We start from the raw sequence: 21,488 nt of genomic DNA, 5'->3' as shown, positions 1-21,488 counted from the left end.
GTATATATATATGTGTGTATATATATATGTGTATATATATATATGTGTGTGTATATATATATGTGTATATATATATATGTATGTATATGTGTGTGTGTGTGTGTGTGTGTGTGTGTGTATATATATATATATAATATATTTTCTTACATGGTATTATAGCATTAACAAGGTGCTGTATCTGTGTGGATGAGCTAAACTTGATTATAACAAAAGAGGTTAAATCATGTCATCTGACCAGTTTCTTTAAATGAGAAATGTTTCGTCCCCCATCAAGACTTCCTCAGTCTATGGCCTAGGACTGAAGAAGTCCTCCTGATGGGGGACGAAACATTTCTCATTTAAAGAAACTGGTTCAGATGACATGATTTAACCTTTTTTTGTTGTAATCTACCTGGAACCCTTTAAAAAAAACAATTTGATAATATTTAGAAGAATACTGAGCGGTAACTGTACTGTGATAAATGTAATTTAATAAATGATCAAATAAGAAAATAAGTAGTATTAATTTGGGGTGCTGGTGTAACTGATGAGTATAAAAACAATCTGCACAGACAGCTCGGGGCAGATTCTCCTGACTGGTCTTCACGTATACGTCCTGTATATCTGTGTATACTTCCTGTATATCTGTGTGTACTTTCTGTATACCTGTGTAACCTGTCCTGCAAATCTGACCTTGCAAGTAAAATACCAATTAAAAATGTATTTCTGCTGTATTCCTTGGAATCATCTGGCTTGTTGTCGCTGTTGTCCATTGTTGTCATCACTCTTTGTTGAAATCAGGTCTCTCTTGTAAATGAGTCCTCGAGGCTCAATGGGATTTACTTATCTAAATAAAGGTTGAATGAATTCAGTTGAAATGTTAGCTGGAGTGTTAAAGTCTTCGTCAGACTTGAATGCGAATACAATTGATAAAAAATGGTGGTGATTTTGGTACCGTTGTGTTTTTTTGTTTTGTAGTGTGTACACGGGTAGTTATTTTGTGCATTTATCACTCGAGCAACTGTTTTTGCATCATTTAAAAAAACTAAGACGATGATATATAAAGCCTGTGTGTGTAGTATTATTATCACTGTATGTGTGACCAACTCATGTCTACTACGACGAATCCTGCTCGCCCCATTGCTCTAATCCCGCAATCAGTCTTCTATGACTACATCTTCAATGGGAAACGTGACGAAAAATAGCCTTTCCACGTGAGGAAGATGGCTGTACCTTGAGTCACTGTTCAAGGTACCATACGCACGATGTTCTGTGGTCCTGGCTTAATTCATCCATCCATCCATTATCTTTACCCACTTATTCCATTTTGGGTCACGGGGGTCACCGTGACCCAAAAATCACTGTGTGAGGGGCGGGGTACACCCTGGACGGGTCGCAAGTCCATCACAGGGACACAGAGACAAATGAGACAAACAACCATTCACTCTCTCCCTCACACCTAGGGACAATTTAGAGTTACCAATCAGCCTAACATGCATGTTTTTGGTCTGTGGGAGGAAACCGGAGCACCCGGAGAAAACCCACGCATGCACGGAGAGAACATGCAAACTCCACACAGAAAGGCCCCTGGACCGGGGTTTGAACCAAGGACCTGCTCGCTGAGAGGCAGCAGCTCTACCAGTTGCGCCACCGTGCTGCCTTGGCGTAATTCATTTTCATTTTATTGTTTTCCTTCCAAGTTTAAAACTGGCTAAAAGGCACGCTGCCACTGAAAATATACAGGCTGCTATAAGGGTTTGTACAAGAATGAGTTTTGCGCAACCAAAGCATGAGAGGTGATCAGTGCGCTATTCACAATACCGTGGTTAAAAAAACCTGACACTTATTTGACTTGGATGAAAACTTTTGCCTCTTTCTCAATACTCCACTCTCTGACAAATACAGATAAAAAGAGTTAGACAAAACATGAAGTTGACTGAACTACCTCTTCAAGCACGAACTTCCTCCTCACAACTTGTTAACTTGAACAGAAAAAACATGATAAACAATTTAATTCTATTTGCTTAGAATCAAAATTAGTCTGGAACTGTGAATAATCTGAGGAGAGTTTGGATGTTTAATCTAAAGAGACATGATCTGGATTTGGGGGAAGACCAACAGGAATAACCTGGTTAGCCAACATATCTGAAAAACACATTTACAGGTAAACTTTAAGATGTTTGGTTGGTCGTCTTACCTCCACTCTCTATGAGCACATCCAAAAGTTCATCCATCTGCTGACTGCGGCTCAATTGCTGTAAAAGGAATAAGTGAACAGTTTTTAGTTTTTAATGTTTTAAACAACAAAACTACATCTAATGGTTTTACATTAAAGACTATAATTCACATTTGATCACATATATTTCTGGTGAACCAACAAGTTTGATCACTTTAAAGAGATCTCGGACTTGTTGGAACAATAGACATTTTCTGATCAACAGTTACTTGAGAAATGAAAAGGAAAAACACTGTAGGCTGTTAATTGTTTAAATAATGTTTTAACTGATTAATAATACACAGACATCGACAATTCATTTACACTGCAATGCATTCTGGATAAATGATGTAGACAGGTTGATCTGGTGTGAGCTCCATCAAGCTTAAATGTTCATTTTGGATACTATTTGACGTTCCGCCCTTTAATTTGAACCAGAGTGCACTGACAGAGAAAATACACAAATAATTATCTTTTTGTTAGCTATTTTCTTCTTCTTTCGGCTGCTCCCTTCTTCAGGGGTCGCCACAGCAAACTAATTAGCACGAAGACTTATCCGTTGTTTTTACACTGGATGCCCCTCCTGACACGACCACAGACCACTGAGCTACCACAGCCCTCTGTGTGGAGCAGAGAGTTGCTATTTAGGGTGCCCAGGGGAGCAGATGGTGGGGGTTAAGGGCCTTGTTCAAGGGTTCAAGGGTTCAAGGCCAAGAGTGGGGCAAATGAGGGTGGAGGCAGGTGTGGCTGTTTCACCTTTCCCACATTTTGATATTGTCGGTATGGGAAGTCGAACCGGTGGCTTTCTGATCATAGGCCCATCTTTCTTGCCTCTGCGCCACCACTCCCTCATATATACATATATGTATGTATGTATGTATGTATGTGTGTGTGTATGTATGTATGTATGTATGTATGTATGTGTGTATATATGTATGTGTGTATACAGTATATATCATATAAAAGACGACAGTGCTGGAGCTAAGATTTATGACAACTGTGGATTAATGCTTCAAGCTTACCACCTGTCATACAACAAACCATATTGTCACAATGAGAAACTTTAAACTAGTACTGTAAATGTGTAATATAGAGAATACCCCAAATCGTTTTTTAGATTTAACGTTGTAAGGCAACAAACTGGAGTGAAAATCGTGAATACTTTCGCAACCCACGGTGCTTTGTTAAAACCAACTGTTGCTTCTTTGTATTTACTCGTTCATGATCTACTTTCAGTCAAGCGGCAACCAGGTCTCTGTAGAAGGACGAGCATGTCTCCTATCTTGTGATTCTGAAGTTTAAGGCATTGATGAGACTTCGGGTCCTGTCAGATTTAGAAGAAACAAAAAGTTCTTTGCAGGGGCACAGATTTATTCCCATGTTTTAGTTGCTTGATTATTTTATTTCATTTATTCATTCATTTATTTATTTTCACTTTTCACTTAAATCTTTCTGTTAATAGCGTAGACCAGCTCCTCCTGTCAAATGATTTTATTCTAACAGCACTTGGATTTATTTGAGTCTGAGCAGAAAAAATCTTATAAAATTTTGAAAATACAGAGTTTGCCTTCCTGAACATAGAGCATGCAGAATATTTGCCTTTTGTGTGTGTGGAAAAAAAGAGCTTGAAATGAAATAGCATCATTAGTTTTAGGATGGTAACGTCAGTGTGGCAGCAATAATATCAAAATATAGGTGAGCCATACTTGAAGTAAACTACTTTCTACTTTGCAAATGGTGGAAAGTTCATGCAGGAAACAAAGAGATGGATGAAACAAAACAAACGAAGCACAGCTGATAGAATTTTAAAAGAGAACAAAAGAGGAAATTAGAAAGTGGAGCAACGCCACAAAGTAAAATCCTTGGCCAGCCATCTTCAATCAAATTTAGCACAGATTTGAGTTTACCTGCTTGACTGCATCCTCATAGCATGGGGGCTGTCTTAAGTCAGATGCATGTGACTCTGAGCTACTGAAGGCAGGGGGAGAGACCTGGCACTTTTGGCCAACATGCCGGGAAGACGGCAATACTGACATCTACATGAGAAATAAGTGAAAAGTGATGTTAGCATGTTGTAGGGGAGTTTACAAAACTGAGAGATGCAGAAACAAAGACCAAAACTGAGGCCTTCATATGTGAACAATCTGGTCACATTAAATCTGAACTAAAATTGAACTGGCGTTGGAAAAGAAAAAAGTCTCGGTGTGTCAGAGTGGGACGACGAGCGATTAAAAACCTCACAACAAACAAGGATTTTACGATCAGAGACAGATCAGAAACAAACAGAAAGGAGGGAAATAATCACATGGGTGTGGACTGATTCTGCACAAGACACAGCTCTGATGTGACAACTCTGTAAACAGTTACCTTCGGTTGCATGTTCTGGCTCTCAGTCTTGGTGGAGCCGTTATGGTTTGGGCCACAGTCAGTAGAGCCTGGAAACACTGTCTGAAGGCTTCTTTGGTCAGAAGGATAAGGACAGTTCATCTGCTGGCTTCCACTTCTTTGCTGCATCTGCAGTTAGCATCACAGAACATCAGAACAACAAATAAAAACGTATAGATACCCGCACATTGTTTTTACATATCTCCAGTGTAGTCCTCCCGGGCTATGTGCTTAGTCCACAGCGTTTCACTTTTTTCACTCTGACACATGACTGAGCAGTAATGAACAGTTTTAACCACATCATCAGGTTTACTGATGAGTAACTATTCCACCCTGCAGCAAGAAACAAATATTTCACTTGTTCTGATGAATGCTCAATAATCCAGGTAGAAAAATCTAAAAAAGTTAAGTCTGATCATCTGAACATTCAAAAAATGTTGAATGTCCAGAGGACCAGATTTAACTTTTTTAGGTTGCACTTGTCCATCTTCTTTTTGAACTAATTGGGTTTTCTTTTCCGACAAACCTATGAATTTGGGTCTGTGCATTGAAAACTTGAGAATCTGTTAAAACATAATTAATGTGTATATATTTGGGTTTGAATTTCAAACAAAATCTGAGGGCAGTAGACTTTTCGATATTAGTACAGTAAAAAAACAACAACAATTGCTGTTTGTTGGTTTGGATACATTTACTGGTATATTTGAATCCAAACTGATTGTTTGTACATCTATGCTAATTTTAGAAAAAAAACATGTTTGTTGTGCACACAAGTATATTCTTGTTCAGTTCTAAGATTTTATATGATGAGACAAATAATATGTATTTGGTTCTGTTAGTACGTTAAAGGCTAATCTTCAAGGTAGGACCTTAAAAACAGAACAACTATGAATTAAAAAAAGAAAGTCAAGAGAAAGTTCTTCTAACTAAAATTTATATGTCACAATTTAGGTTTGCAAATATGCACCTGAATGATGGTAAATGGACGGCACTTATATAGCACCTTTCTATCTTATCAAGATACACAAAACACTTTACACTGCAATCTGTGTCCTCATTTACCCATTCATACAGCACTCTACTAGATCTGTACAAAGACCACTCAGTGTTTTATCACATTCATACACAATGGGACACTCATAGGAGGCAATGATGGGTTCAGTGTCTTGCCCAGGGACACTTCGGTATGTGACTGCTGGTGGAGTCGAACCCCAACTCTTGCATTGGAGGACGACTGCTCCACTCAACCACAGCCGTCCGATGATTCTTCTTGAACCACAAATGTTTTTCCCCCATAACACTCCACAATATTTGTTGACAACCAAAATAATAAATTAATGAATAAATAAATAAATAAACATAATCATAAACACATTATAACACCTGTCAAGCACAGTGGTGGTGGGATGATTATTTGGGATGATTTTGCAACCACAAGATCTGGACATCTTGTAGTCACTGAGTCAACCATGAACTCCTCATTTTTACCCCAACTGATTAAAATGTAGACGTTGTACCTGCATGTTGTGTGCTCTGTTGTTTCCCTGGTGGTGACCACAGGTGTCTCTTCCCAGTGGTGGAGACAGCAGGTAAGGGGTGTTAGGAGATGAAGGCTGGGAGCTGCTGGAAGTTTTTCCAATTGGAGAATCCTGTGGAGAGCACTGTGGACTGAGAAAAGCTGACATGGTGGATGGGCTGCCCGAGGCAGGACCTGTGTCCATACACTGAGGCCCAGCAGAGCCAGGACCCCTCATATTTGGGATGGGGTTGTTACAGTGTCCCAGTTCCTCAATGCAGCTGCCAGAAGGGCTCTTGAGCTGTTTAGGAGATGACAAAGGACAGCTAGAAGACATGGGCATGGGCTCCTGCTTGATGGTCACCCCAGAAAACTGCTGCCCCATCATGATCTGCTGCTGGTGTAGCAGGGAGGGGTGAGATGGAGGAGAGCTGTCCTGGGTGGCTCCATAGCAGCGTTTCCTCTTGTGAAGCTGCATCTTCAGCTCTTCAACCTAACAAACACAACCACAGAGGGAGATCAGAAACATTATGCATAACCAGTGAAGTTGGGCATTTTGTAAAATGTAAATAAAAGCAATACAACGTTTTGTAAATCTCATAATCCTTATTTTCCACATTGTAAACATACACAAACATTCAAATAAACACAACAGATGTTCAAACTAATAAATTGTACCATTTGCAGGAAAAAATAATGTAACTTTAAATTTTATGGTAGCCCATCCATCCATTATCTTCCTCTTGGTCCGAAGTTGGGTCATGGGGGCAGCAGCTTGAACAGGGATACCCAGACATCTCTTTCCACAGTATATTAAAGTTTTGAACAGAATCTGTGACAACGGTCAGCCCTGGCAGAGTCCAACTCCCAACCTGAAGGGATCTGACTTACGACCAACAATGCAAACCCAACTCTCACACTGCTTGTACTGTATAGGGATCAAACAGCCTGTAGCAATGGGCCCCAAATCCCATGGTAGCAACATTTCTCAAAAAAAATTGGTGCAGAGCCATGTTCACTGAAACATCCTCTCTCATTTTAACAACAGTCTGTAACTGGAACTGAAGAGACCAGATTCTGGAGAGTTTGGATGGGGATGCCCCATTCTTGTTCTTGTGTAGGTTTATGGCTGTTTAAAGAAATGTGTCTTTTCTGCTGGGTTTTTTGTTTCATGATGCACAAAATATTTTGAATTGGTAAGAGGTCTGCACCAGTGGTGTAGTCTACATTTTTGTAGTGGGTATACCACGGTAAAGTTAGTTTTACGTTGGACATTGGACACCGTTGAAGCCACGGAGTGTGAATGTCCAACGTCCAACGTAAAACTTACTACGGTCGGTCTGTACCACAGTCGGTCTGTATACTGTGCTTAGAAATCAAGGTGCACTGGTTAGTACAATGTAGTCATCCATTTATTTTGATTTTTAAGCATATTGAACATTTACAAATTTTACTGATGTTTATATTTGAATAAATGAACAACAAACTTTGTACAGCAGTTGGCTTTGTATTAAAATCATGTTATAGAATTTATAAAACAGTACCAAAGCAAAGCATGTTCAAGTATTAAGTAGCAAGTACAGAAGTATTAATTATACAATAATTTGTTGGATAAGTGAATGTAATAAACAAGTGCTGCATAATTATAAATTGTTACAGAAGCATTTAACTGCCATTTAATGTATCAATGAAATGTGCCTAATGATATATCATGTGTCATCGGGCACTTTTAAGTGGATATATTGAAATTCTTTATCTTTTCTAGTGCGTATACACTGTATGCCTGCGTATCGCGTAGACTACACCACTGGTCTGCACTGCAGGCAGACCAGTTCAGCAGCAGGACTCTTCGACTGTGAAACCATGCTGTTGTAATGGATGCAGTTTGTAGTTTAACCTTGTTTTGCTGAAGTATCAAGGCCTTCACTGAAAAATGTGTCATCTGGATGTTATTCTAAAGCATGTATATATTTTTCTACATTGATTGTGCCTTTTCTGATGTGTAAACTTTCCAGGTAGAGGCGCTTATGCACCACCACACCTTCAGAGAGATCCTTTTTTTAATGTTGCACTGATATAGGCCACCCTGTGATGGACTTGCGACCTGTCCAGAGTGTACCCCACCTCTCGCACAGTGATTGCTGGACATGGGCACCAGTGACCCCGGCGACGCAAAAAGGAAGAAGCGGGTAAAGATAATGGATGGATGGATAATAACAGGGTGGACAGTCCCTTTCTTCTTTAGCTCAGAGAATGTGTCATTGGTGGTTTCCCAAAATAAATTATATTTTTTAATTGTCTGACCACATTCATTTTAAATGAGCTTTAGCCCAGAGAAGACAGCAGCATCCTGGATTGTGTTCGCATGTGATATTTTCTTGGCATGGTAGACCTTTAACCTACATTTGAGGATGTTACAGCAAATACTTTTTACAGTGATTGATTTTTGGAAGTGTTCCTGTGTCCATGTGGTGAAGTCAGAACAGAATCAAACCTGTTTTTAATGCAGTGCTGCCTAGGGTCTCTAAGATCACAGGTATTCAGTTTTGACTTAGGACCTTGTCCTTTGAGCTCAGAGGTTTCTCCATATACTTAACATATTTTCATTGTATTATAAACTGTAGATAATGGGATATTCAAAGTCTTTCCAATTTTCCATAAATGAACGTTATTCTAAAATTGGTTTACCATTTTTAGACACAGAGTTTTGCAGACTGGTGAACCATGTTTACTTTTGATAGACGTAGTCTCTCTAAAATACTCCTATACTCAGTCTTTTTAATGACTTTTTGGCAATTAGCCTTATTATTCAAAAATGTTCCTCTATTAGTTTCCTATTTGTAATAATTTTAGATTTTTTTGTTCCCTGTCACAAGCTCTTTAGATGTGTTTTTCTTTTTTGGAAATGCATTTGTAATAAATTGTCTTCTATCACTTAACACAAACTTCAAGATGGTTGTTTACCTGTCTTTGCTCCTGGTGCAGTTTCCATGTCAATTCTTCTATCACCTTCTGCTTCTCCACTAGCATTTTATCCTTCTCAGCCTCCAGACCATCAGGACCACCATCCTCCCCCATCCTCTGGTTTCCCCCATCCTCGATGCCAAGCTGTGTTGGGGATGGCTGCAGATTGAGTTGGTTTGGTGAAGACATGGGCATGTCACTGAAGCTGTCAGGGAGGGAACCACTAAGAGATAGCTCGGAAGAGGCTGGAGAGATAGGTGGGGTGGAAGAAGTGCTGGGATATGGGTAATATCCCCCCTGCGACATGGTACTGGAGGACGACGGGGACTGGTAGGAGTTCAGGGATCTTGTGGGTGTGACAGGAAAAGTCAAGGTGGTGATGTCAGAGGATCCTGGAGGTGAGGAGTCTGCAGGGGAATCTTTAAAGGGTCTAAGACGCTCAATCAGGGCCGTCTTGGTGCCTGAGACAGGCATGCCCCGAATACGCAGGTGCTGCCTAAGCTCAGAAACCTTACAGTGCAAAGGAACAAAATATATTTTAATTATAGATATTTGTTTACCTTTTAAAATGATCCAAGTTTAATTAGTGCTAGCACCTACTTTGAGATCATCCAGATTAGCAGGAAGTGGCCAGGCTTTGACAGAAGACACATTAGTTTGGTTGGAAAATGTGTTCTTGACTGGAGATGATGAGTTACTGTTGACTGTGCTGGATGGACTGCTGGAACTACAAGGTGACAATTGCTCGCTAATGCCTCTGCAACAGGAAACAATCACATGGATTAGTTAGAGTTCAAGTAAAAACATATATTTTAATACAAATAAAATTGCCAACCATTATTATTTTGTGGTTACCCAAAGGGAAGGGTCAGTTACGCAGCTTTCAAATGTGCAGAGCAAGGCTCATAACTCTGATCACCCACAGTTGAACTGGTTAAGTAGAATTAAGATACAGGTCCAGGACTGAAGCATATCAGAGACTGAATATATGTATATAATATATAAGTATAACCACTAAAATAGCTAATTGAACTGGGCAATAACTAAACCACTGGGTCTGAGCCAGAAATGTTTGGTACTCAAGGACATCAGTTGTGTTTTTAAGTGAAAAACTTCTCACAGAGACTCGGTTCAGTATTAAAACAGCAACTAACAGTAACACAACCAAAACATCATCTCATGTGGACCAGAACAACAAAGACGCTAAAAACCCTTAGGAGAGAATGGCTTGCATGTTAGTTCATCTGGCATAAATGGAACAACTCGAGCCTTGTCCTCATGGACAAACAGTTTTCCAAAATAATCTTTAGTTTGTCATTTATAAAACTATTATTGTAAATATAATTATAGTAGTTGTACTAGGCCCGTATGTGACGATGTAACACTGCTGAAAAAAACAAATACACCAAAACTAGAAACAAAGATGTGAAGCATGCACATAAAGCTTACATAAAGCTTAATGAGTCCCCAAGGCTCAATGGAATTAACCTGTATAAATAAAGGTTGAATGAATGAAAAAAACATGTTGAGAGTGAAATGTAAACACAAGAAGAAAAAGACGTCCTTGCCCTGGAGCCTGTTTTTGGGGCTCCTAATATGCAACTTCTGTGTGAAAACGAGGCTGAAAAAAATTGAAACCCTTTGATTATTTACAGAAACTTTTCCGATGTAGATGGTCCTCGAAACCTTTAAAATATGAACTTTTTTAAATTGAGGAAGCTCCTTTAAAGGAAAACCATTATCTGTAAAAAAAAAAACCCAAACCCAACAACAAACAAACAAAACAAATCCAAATGTGGTCCAGTTGTATTTAATAGGACTCACTAGAATTCCCTTGGGACATAGAAATTCAGCAGCTGAACATTGTTTTTATCAGATTGTTTTGGGTTGTTGGTCAAGAAACTTGCAGTATTTTAGGCCTTCAGAGTGTGACCATAAGTCCATGACTTACTTCTGGGTGTTGCCTGCTGGGTGAGGCTGGTAGCTGAAGGTGGGCTGTCTCTGCTGGATCTGGGTCTGCAGGGTGTGTGTGTGCTGTGTCTGAGAGTGAGTGTGAGCGTGTTTCTGCTGGCTCAGAATCTGCAGCTGCAGGAAGAGCTGCTGTTGTTGAAGAAGTCGGGCGTAGGCTGAGTCCATGGGCGGAGGGGACTTCTCTGCCTTCTGGTCCGGAGGAATGTACTGGTGGTACTTAAGCTTCTTCACTTTGGGCTTCACATCTTTGGGCTTCTTGTGTCGGTTCTTGTCTGTTGTTTTGGACTGTTCAGGGTAAGAAAGGTTAGGTGGTCTTTTAAAAAATAAATATAAAAAGAAAGAACATTTATGAATGACCAGCTAACCTTTACTATGGCAGGAACTGGTACTGGGGGAGTCACCTGGCTGTTGTTGGTCCCAGACATTTGTTCCTCCTTGCTTTGATCTGTTGACTCCTTATTTGCACCTCCCTGTTCACAGATGAAAACAAACAACAAATAAATTATATCCTGCCACTGAAAGACCAGTAATAGCAGTCACTGTTGCAAAACTTCAAGCTTCTCTTTGCAAATGTTTCCAAAAAGCTTTGAATGGGCCTTCAACCAAACAAAACACTAAATGATTCAGACAGAACATTTAGGTGCCCCAGGTTTCAAAAGATATAAATATCTGGACTCTGATGTGAAATTTAGTCCAGCGATTGCTGGTGACAGCATTCTTTAAAATGAGATTGTCTGAGTGAAAGGTCAGCAGTTATGTCATTGAATGAGTTCAGTTCTGACCAATGGATTGAGGATTCTGAATCAGAACACTTATTATCCTTGCGCAGTGAAATACAATGAAATTACTTTCCGTACAGCTGTCCTGATGGACAGAAGTGTACAGGGGGCCAGCTACAGCTTCAAAGATGCGCTGGAAATGGAAGATGGAGTGGATAGGTGCAGTTCACATTACAGCCACAGGAGGGAGGCAGAGGCAAAGGAGCAGCAAAAACAGCCTGAGGGAAATCAAAAAGAAATCAAAAGACAGAAAAGTTACCTGTTGTGGGCTGGTGAGCACAGGTGAGGAAGAGGAGGAGGCTGCACTGCCAACAGCGTCGGACGAAGGGCAGGCTGAGAACTGGGACTCATCACTGTGGTGCTGATCAGGAGACAGACTCTCACTGCTGCTGTCCTCCTCAAATGCATAGGAATCCTCCTGCTTCGGGAACTTTCCGTGGTTAACTGTGAGGAAAGCAGACGTAGAAACAGCTGATGAATGTTGTCAGTTATGAGACTGAATGAGTCAGATCACAGACGTAGGGTCTAAACTCACACCAATGTCACATATCAAAAGGTAGAAAGGTGCTGTACCTCATGATCAAAATCACAAGAAACAGTGTGCATATTCAACAGTAAACTTCTACATTAAAAACCAAGACACATAGTATCCAAGTTAATTAAACATAGGCTATAAACTCAGGCATTTGTTGTCTTTTCCAACTAATTCAGCTCACTGGTAATCCTTTTACTGCTATCCTCATTGATCACATCTACAAATAAATAAAAAAAAACTGATAAAAGTACAATTTAGATCTACAAACCAAGTGAAAATGTAACAGGCCTGCAGAGTCAGACACAGTTTGAAAGACATAATTATTGTATTTTATTAAATTGGTTTATTTGACTTTTATTTCAAGATGTAAGGAACAACAAACATTTAAAGAAAAGCTGTCCAAATGTGACCAAATTACTATTAAAACGAACAGGATCTTGGTAACTAAAACATTAAAGACACTTTAAAATAAAATAAACTGCATCTAAAATGGACAAGTTCTAATTTAGAATCTTACTTATTTCACCTGTTTTCACAAACACTTGTACAGAAAAACCTGTTTAATTTACCACATTCGAAGAAAAAAAACTATTTTAATTTCCCATTAGTCAAAAAATAAATAGAAAAGGGAAAAATCACTCAGTAATTTGTTGTTCTCATTTTTGTTTTCTGAAAACTTGAATGCTTTGAAATTTTTATGAAAGGGGTCATGTTGTAAATAATATTAATATTTTTTTAGAAAGTTCTCAACAGTATTACCTAAATCAATTCACTTCTATTCAGTTTATTTATATAGCACCAAATCACAACAAAGTTGTCTCAGGGCACTTTACAGGAGCATCCACATACATAGAAAAGCTAATTAGTAAAGTTCTGTATCTAAGGAATTCAGCAGACAAGTTGAATCTTGGCTTCGTTGCAGTCTCCCATCCTGAGCAAGCACAGTGGCAACAGTGGAAAGAAAAAACTCCCTTTTAAAAGGAAGAAACCTCCAGCAGAACCAGGCTCAGGACAAGCGGCCATCTGCTTTGACCGGCTGGTTTAAAAGGGCAGAAAGGAGAGACAAACTAACACAGAATGGAAGGTCCAGGTATAGGTCCAGGTTTACCTGAAAGACAAAAAAAATGCATGTTAAGGATAGAAAAAATAATTACAAATAAAAAACAGGTTGAGCAGAGTAAGTAAAGACAGTAGCAGAGTGAAAAAGTGTAGTCAGTTTGTTCTCAAGCAGTCTAAGTCTATAGCAGCATAACTAAGGGACAGCTCAGGAAACCCAAGCCGACCCTAACTATAGGATTTAGCAAAAAGGAAAGTCTTAAGCCCAGTCTTAAAACTGGATAATGTGTCAGCTTCACGGACAGAGATTGGAAGTTGGTTCCACAAGAGAGGAGCCTGATAACTGAAAGATCTGCCTCCCATTCTGTTTGTGTAAACTCTAGGAACCACAAGTAAACCTGCAGCAAGAGCAAAGTGCTCTGTTAGGAAAATATGGAACAATAAACTCTGTAATATAAGATGTAGCTAGGTTGTTGAGAGCTTTGTAGGTTAGAAGTAGGATTTTGAATTCTATTCTGGATTTGACAGGGAGCAAATGGAGAGAAACTAAAACTGGAGAGATATGATCTCTCCTACTAACTCCAGTTAAGACTCTGGCAGCAGCATTTTGCATCACTGAAGATGTTTTAAAGAAGTATTTTGACACCCAGATAATAAACCATTGCAATAGTCCAGTCTAGACATGACAATGCATGGACCAGTTTTTCTGCATAATTTAAGTTGTTTCTAATTTTAGTGATATTACGCAGGTGGAAGAAGGCAGTTCTAGTAACGTTTTTAATGTGGGGGCTAAAAGACATGTCCTTATCAAAAATAACACCAAGATTTTTAACATTAGAGCTTGAGGACAGATTAATGCCATCCAAGGAAGGCGAAAGACTGACAAATTTATTCCTAAAGTGCTCAGGTCCAAAAACCAAAACCTCAGTCTTGTCTGTGTTCAAAAGGAGAAAATTAAGGGTCATCCAGGCTTTAATGTCTTTAAGACATGCTTGTAGTCTAAGTAACTGATTGGATTCATTGGGTTTAATGGACAAATATAATTGTGTGTCATCAGCATAACAATGAAAATGTATCCCATGCTGTTTAATAACTTTACCTAATGGAAGCATATATAAAGTAAAGAGTATCAGCCATGAAATTAGTCATAGAACACAAAGTGCAAAGAAAAAGAAAAGGCCCACCTAAAAATCAGGCTAATGGCTGGTCAGACATGTCCATGCTTTATAGAAAAATTTCAGGCTGATGGGGCCGGTGTTCCGGTTCTCCCTGGGTTGTTTGGATCTTTTGATCAGGGTTCCTGGTTGCGATGGCCAGTCCTTCGGTGGCTGCCGGGTTCCGGCGGGGGGGGTCTGCTGTTGTTGTGTGTGTGTGGTCATTGGTGGTGTATGGCGGTGATCGGGGGCGTGGCTTCACTTTGAAGGGGGGCTGGCTGGTCGGCCTGTTATGACATTCGAAGTGGTGGTGGTGGTGGGGGGATGCATCGGTGGCGTGCCGGGGCTTCTCCAGGCCTGTGGTGTGGGGCTGTTGGGGTGCCTGATCCTTGGTGCGCTGGGCCAGCCTTCCTTAGCTGCTGCTCCCTGCTGTTCTGGCCCCCGGCCTGGGGCCGACTTGCAGTCACTGTCGGATGGGTGGGGCACATGGACGGCCCGACAGAGCCTCTGTCGGGCTGTCTCTGTGTGCCTGTTTATGTCTTGGGTTGGGTTTTAGGTGGTCCCCTCTCTTGGATCAATTTGGGCCCCCCATTTATTGTGGGGTCTACTTCCCCCTGTCGTGCTCCCCTCTGGTGGTGGGCCACCCTCCTGCTGGTGTATTGGCAGCTCTCAGCATATGGGGCTGGGTGGTGGGGTGTGTGCAGACCCGCCCTGGTGGCTGCCTGCTTGGGCCTGGGTGCCCTGGCTCTGTCAGGCCTCTGTTTGGAGGTGGTATGACCTTGGGACTCGGGGCTCAGTGTCCATGTCCATAAATCTGTTGGGCATCACTTTGACACTCAGACAATAATTCTAAGTGTCACAATGTCGGACCGGACAAGGGAAAACAAAAAAAAAGAAAAAATTCAGGCCTTTAAAAAAACCCTCAAAAACAACATTCCAGTTTGAAAAAATATTGCATTAGGTAATAATAAACCTCTACACTTGCATGACTCTGTTTAGTTCCTTACTGGTATAACTTTTTGAGCATGACTTGTTTTATTTGTCTAAAATAACAGCACTTCAAAAATGACCAAATTATTTCCTAATAAAATAAAAAAACAAATTAAAAAAATGAATTCCATCCATCCATCCATCCATCCATCCATCCATCCATCCATCCAATATTTTTACCTGCTTCTTCATTTTCACGTCACAGGGATCACTGATGCCCAGGTCCATCACAGGGACACATAGAGACAAACAAGACAAACAACCATTCACTCTCTCACTCTCACCTAGGGACAATTTAGAGTTACCAACATGCATGTTAGCATGTTTTTGGTCTTTGGAAGGAAACGAGTACATGAAGAAAACCCACACATGGATGGAGAGAATGTGCAATCTCAACCCAGAAAAGTCCCCGGCTGGAATTCAACCTGGCAATGTTCTTGCTGAGAGGCAACAGCTCTACAAACTGCGCCACCATGCCCCTTCCCCACAAATAAACATAAAATCACTTAAACAAAATCTGTGAATTTTAAAACCATAAGAGTTATGACTGTTAGTTCAATGTCCGGATTCAAACCCCGGATCAGGTCAGAAGTATCACATGCTGCCTGTCTGTCACTGACACTCAGCCTGGAGGTGTTTCTCTGCACCGCTCAGAGACACTTTACCTCCATGGAGCTACTGATTGGCTGATCTGATTAGTGCCTTTGAGAACAGTTATCTAACTGAAAGTGCAAAGTTAGGGAAGAAGGGGGGTTGGAACAGGCAGAGCAGACTCTGGTTTTAATCCCAATACCAGGCTTGCCCTGTTCAACTCTGATCTTGCCGTGCACACACACCGAGGAACACACTGTGTTGTCCTGAACCCTGTTTTCCCTCACCTGTTTGGATTTAACTCTCAGGAGACACACACACACATTTGTTGTGTTGATATGTGCGTGTTTTAAATTAGATTTTTTTTCCTTCATTTTTTTAAATATAATTTTTATGTTGAGCAAATGTTGGGAATAGCAGTGTCCTCATAAACCACCAAAAAGTCCCCTTTACTTTATAGATTATTAATACGAGTGTGTGTGTGTGTGTGTGTGTGTGTGTGTGTGAGAGTGTCTTTCTCTCCTAGTCTGTAACTCTTTAAGATAATTTCATGTCAGCATGTGATTGAGTTGGCACAAATCCAGGAAGTCAGAAGCATGCATCCACATCCACTTTTCAAGTGACTGGAGACCATTGCAATCACAGTGTGTGTGTGCTTGTTTATGTTACTTTGTAAGGCCCATTTTTCCAACTTATACTGCATTGTGAGGATCAACTGCTTGATATGGGGCCCAAAGCCTGGACCTCATAAGAATAAGTGCTATCGGTGGGCTAAGGGTTGTTTAATGTAGCTGTTCTTTTGTTTAATTTTTTTATATAATTTCTTCTATTTACTTTTTCATTTTATATGCTTTTTATATGATTGTCTCAGAGCCAGAGAGTCGGAGTCAGAGATTTTTTATTGTCGTTCGCACCACATGTGGTACATGTGGTGCGAACTAAATTATGTACACAGGGTCCCAGTTACATCCAACAATAAAAATGTAAAAGAAAAACAATGATAACATCTAAGATATGAACTAAGAAAAACATAAACTAAAAATACACTAAGCACTAATAGCATAAAAATTAAGTCGAACAGCAGCACGAACATGACCATGAGTCTGTGTGAGCAGATGAGCACGCATGAACACATCAACATGAAACAGATCAGCAGCTACATGAAACAGATCAGCAGCAACATGATGTGATTTTTCACAGTGATTATTCTGGTTAGAGATTCATGAGTCTAACAGCTTCAGCTTAGCAGCTGTTCCTCAGTCTAGTGGTTCTACACTTAATGCCCCTCAACCTCCTTCCTGAGGGAAGGGGGGCAAAAAGTGTGTGTGCTGGGTGTGTGGGGTCCTTCATGATGCAGGTGGCCTTTTTCCTGCATCTGGAGGTATAAATGTCTGTCATGGTGGGAAGACTGACTCCAACAGTCTTCTGTGCAGCCTTCACCACTCTCTGCAGAGCTTTTCTTTCTGCAGCTGTGCAGCCTCCATGCCACATGTTGATGTTGGAGCACAGGATGCTCTCCACTGCACACCTGCAGAAGGAGGTGAGGACTGAAATTCCCAGACCAGCTCGCCTCAGCCGTCTGAGGAAGTAGAGTATCTGATTAGCTTTCTTGAACAGGCTGGTAGTGTTGTTGCCCCAGCTGAGGTTGTCATTCATGTGTACACCCAAGTACTTATAGCTGGAGACCACTTCCACCGCAGATCTCCTTATGTTCAGGGGGGTGTAGGTGTGGTAGTTCCTTCTGAAGTCCACAATCATCTCCTTTGTCTTCTTCACATTAATGTGAAGGTTATTCTCTTTGCACCAGCTCTCCAAGTGTTCCACCTCTTGCCTGTAGCTGGACTCATCATTGTTTGGGATGCATCCCACCACCACTGTATCATCTGCAAACTTTACAATGTGACAGCCTGGATGGGTAGCTGCACAATCATACATGAGCAGAGTGAACAGGAGAGGGCTCAACACACATCCCTGAGGAGAGCCAGTGCTGAGGGTTATGGTGGAGGAGGAGAAGTTGTGGATCCTCACTGACTGTGTTCTGTTTGTTAAGAAGTCTAGTAGTCTAGTAGTCTGTTGTTGTATGTACCTCATCTGTGTTCTTTGTTTAAAACAGGTCTCTCTTGTAAATGAGTCCTCGTAGCTCAATGAGACTAATCTGTATAAATAAAGGTTGAATGGAAAAAAGAGGTTTAGGTTTAGGACTAAGGTGTGAATTGAGGATGGGTTAGGTTTAGGGTTAGGTAAGTACTGGTAATGGTTAGGCTATAGCAATGAATGAAAAATTAATGGAAGATAATACAAAGTTCCTGTAAAGATAGAAAGGCAAACTTGTTTGTGTGTGTGTGTGTGTGGGGGGGGGGGGGGGGGGGGGGGGGGTGGTGGCTCTTCGGAGTCAGATAAATCAGAAACAGAGAGGGGCAAGGATGGACAGATGCACCCAACACATACTGTACACAAGAATGGACTCAAGCTCAGAAAAACTTGTGGAGAACTGATGGAACCAAATCCAGCTTCATCCAGCTACTGTTCATTCTCCTGACCATTCAGACTGCACTTTTGACATGGAACATGGTGTCAGGAACATATAAGCATCCAAAAAAATAAAACCACAACTAACCAAGAAAGATATCCAGCAGTGACAGAAGACCTAAGAACCATGAAACAGGTATACTCAGAACAAAACATCTGTAAATCATACACGCTCTTCAAACACTGGCATCCATGATGGTAACCCTGATGCTCTAAGCAACTCTTCTGTATGACAAATCCCCTTTGAGTGCCAACATGTATTTATATTTATTTATGATTGCCTGAAGGTAAAAGGCCAATAATGTTTTTGCCTGTCTCTCTCTCTTTAATATTGAGCTAAACTTTGTTATGGTAGCAGCTGAGAGTCATTCCCATCGTAAATTCTGAGCTTTAACTGTTTGGAAAAGATCTGTTGTTTGAAGTTTGCTATTTATTATTGGTGTCAATTCTGTCAGTATGTTAGCAAAATAGGTCATGAAACACTGAAGACATTTTAATTAAACTTTCAGAAATTAATCCTTGAATCTCCATCTACACCTGAGTAACTTTTGGAGTCAATCCAGTTCAGGGTGGGTGCCACAGCTAGTCAACATTGGCTAACACAAAAATGGCTGTTCTCAGTGAATTTTAGAAATTTAGCTAAAATTCTATGTGATATTAGGCAACTGTCATTCATTACACATAGTTTAAGCATTACCCATTGCACAACTTTGCTTAAAACTTTGACATTAACTATTATGGTCAACAGTGTTGTGCATTGCTTCAAGGAAAGTTACTAAAAGACTGACAAATATGTGCATCTAAATGATTTTGTTTCCTGACTGAAAAAAAACAACAACAGAAAAGTGGTGGGGAGGTGACATTATTATATCATTATACATCATTATTGACAAGAAAACATTTTGTCAAGTTCTGAAAAATTTCTATTCTGGCCCACTTTGTAATTATCAACAGCAGTTCACTCTTGTCTAATGACTTTCTTTTCAAACATTTGAATTTTCAAGGTTTTAATAATCAGTTTTTTATTTTATTTAACCAGGCAATTCCCATGAAGCTCACATATCTCTTTTTTAAGAAATGCCTGGGCCTGAAGGCAGCCTAAATATGTATATTTTTGAACTGTGGGAGGAAACTGGACTGCCAGGAGAAAACCCTTGCTAACTCCACACAGTAAGACCCTAGGCCCAACTGGGAGCTAGAATCCAGGACCTATTTTAAAAACTACCAAAGAAAATCGGACAGGTGCTTTTTAGTCCTGAAGAGACGTTTGTTTTTAGATGTTTTATATATATATATATATATATATATATATATATATATCAAAGTGCCTTGATATCTTCAAGGGAAAAGAAGATTGACACAGAAAAATAATCTTTAAAGATTTAAGTTTATCCTTGAAGCAGAGAGAGCAAACCAGCTGCAGAAGAAATTTTACTCAGTGTTCATTGTTGTGAGGTGATCATATAAAAGTCCAGGAGAACTTTCATTAAATTGTGACCCTTTGAGATAATTTCAATACAAAAAGAGAAGTTAAATAGCACCAATGAAGGTTTTGCACCTTTTAACTCAGTAGGTGCCTAACATACAAGCACATGTCATTCAGGTCATACAGCAGGTATTGTAAATTAATTATGTTAAAAATTAAAATGGAAAAGTGATTCATGTGTATGTACTATTCACCCCTCCAAACCCCTCGATGGTAAATGCTTTGCTGAGCCACGTTTATAGCACTTAGAACATCAAGTCTCTTCAGTTCCATCTCCACGAGCTTAGCCCATCTAACCACTACAACTTTTCTCCACTCCTCATGACCCAATGGTTCCTTCAGGTATGTTCTTCTTGTGCTGAACAGTTTTTAAGTCAATCCAGAGATTTTTAGGTGGATTCAGGTCTGGGTTTTGATTGGATCATTCCTTCTTCTTAAACCACCTGAGTGTTGCTTCAACAATGTGTTTTAAATCATTGGCCTGCAGAGAAATGAACCTAAGTTTCCGTCTTAAACCTCTAGAATCAAACAGGTTTCCTTCAAGAATTTCTGTCTTTTGCTCCATGCATCGGCCTAGGTTCTGCTTATGATGCTGCCAGCACAATGCATAACTGTAAGTTGCTGTTTCTCAGTACAAGAGGTGGTAGATTTTAGATTTGTACCAGACACAGGGATGGCCAAAAAAATCAATTTTAGGATCATCTGATCATTGAATCTTTTCCTACATGTTCTAATAGTGGGCTTAATGGTGCTTCATGGGATATTTGGGGTTTTATATATATATAAATGAGAGAGATTATATATATATATATATATATATATATATATATATATATATATATATTACAAGACACACTTAATCGGCTTTGATATGTTTGAGACGTCTTTAAAATGCATTATAAGTTCCAAATGGTCTTATTTGTGATATCCTAATGCATGCTCAATAATCTAGGTAGAAAAATCTAAAAAAGTTCAATCTGGTCCTCTGTGTGATGATTTCTAGGCAGGAGACCCATTTGGTGCAGGCAGGCAGGCAAGACTCAAGGAATATAAATAAATAATTTATTCTTTACAAAATAAAGATGGCTGACGGGGCAGCAAAATTACATGAATCATGTGACAAGACACAGGATACAAGGAGCAGGACACAAGGAGCATAACAAGCATCACAGTGAGACAATGACCAGACAATGAGGGACGCAGGCAAACAGACTTAAATACACACACTAACGAGACTAACACAGAACACCTGTGAAACATCACAGGTGCAGAAATCAGAGGGGGAGCAGACAAATATAGAACACTAGAGGGAGACAGAGACCAGGGAAAGCACAACTC

General features: G+C 40.1%; 1 protein-coding gene across 1 annotated transcript in view; it reads right to left on the bottom strand.

Annotated features, from left to right (window-relative positions):
* myocd (myocardin) overlaps positions 1-21,488 on the bottom strand; it is a 46,816-nt gene that overhangs the window by 7,491 nt on the left and 17,837 nt on the right. Inside the window, exons 3-11 of the mRNA XM_037690693.1 lie at positions 12,069-12,253; positions 11,396-11,500; positions 11,011-11,315; positions 9,660-9,816; positions 9,060-9,569; positions 6,097-6,588; positions 4,562-4,708; positions 4,102-4,230; positions 2,177-2,234 (exon numbers count right to left, since the gene is read on the bottom strand). Coding sequence (XP_037546621.1) covers positions 2,177-2,234; positions 4,102-4,230; positions 4,562-4,708; positions 6,097-6,588; positions 9,060-9,569; positions 9,660-9,816; positions 11,011-11,315; positions 11,396-11,500; positions 12,069-12,253 — 2,088 coding nt within the window. The remainder of the gene's footprint in view (positions 1-2,176; positions 2,235-4,101; positions 4,231-4,561; positions 4,709-6,096; positions 6,589-9,059; positions 9,570-9,659; positions 9,817-11,010; positions 11,316-11,395; positions 11,501-12,068; positions 12,254-21,488) is intronic.

Source organism: Nematolebias whitei, chromosome 17, assembly GCF_014905685.2.
Source record: "Nematolebias whitei isolate Nwh7 chromosome 17, NemWhi1, whole genome shotgun sequence".
In the NCBI taxonomy this organism is placed as follows: domain Eukaryota; kingdom Metazoa; phylum Chordata; class Actinopteri; order Cyprinodontiformes; family Rivulidae; genus Nematolebias; species Nematolebias whitei.
This window is presented reverse-complemented; position numbering and strand designations above follow the sequence as displayed.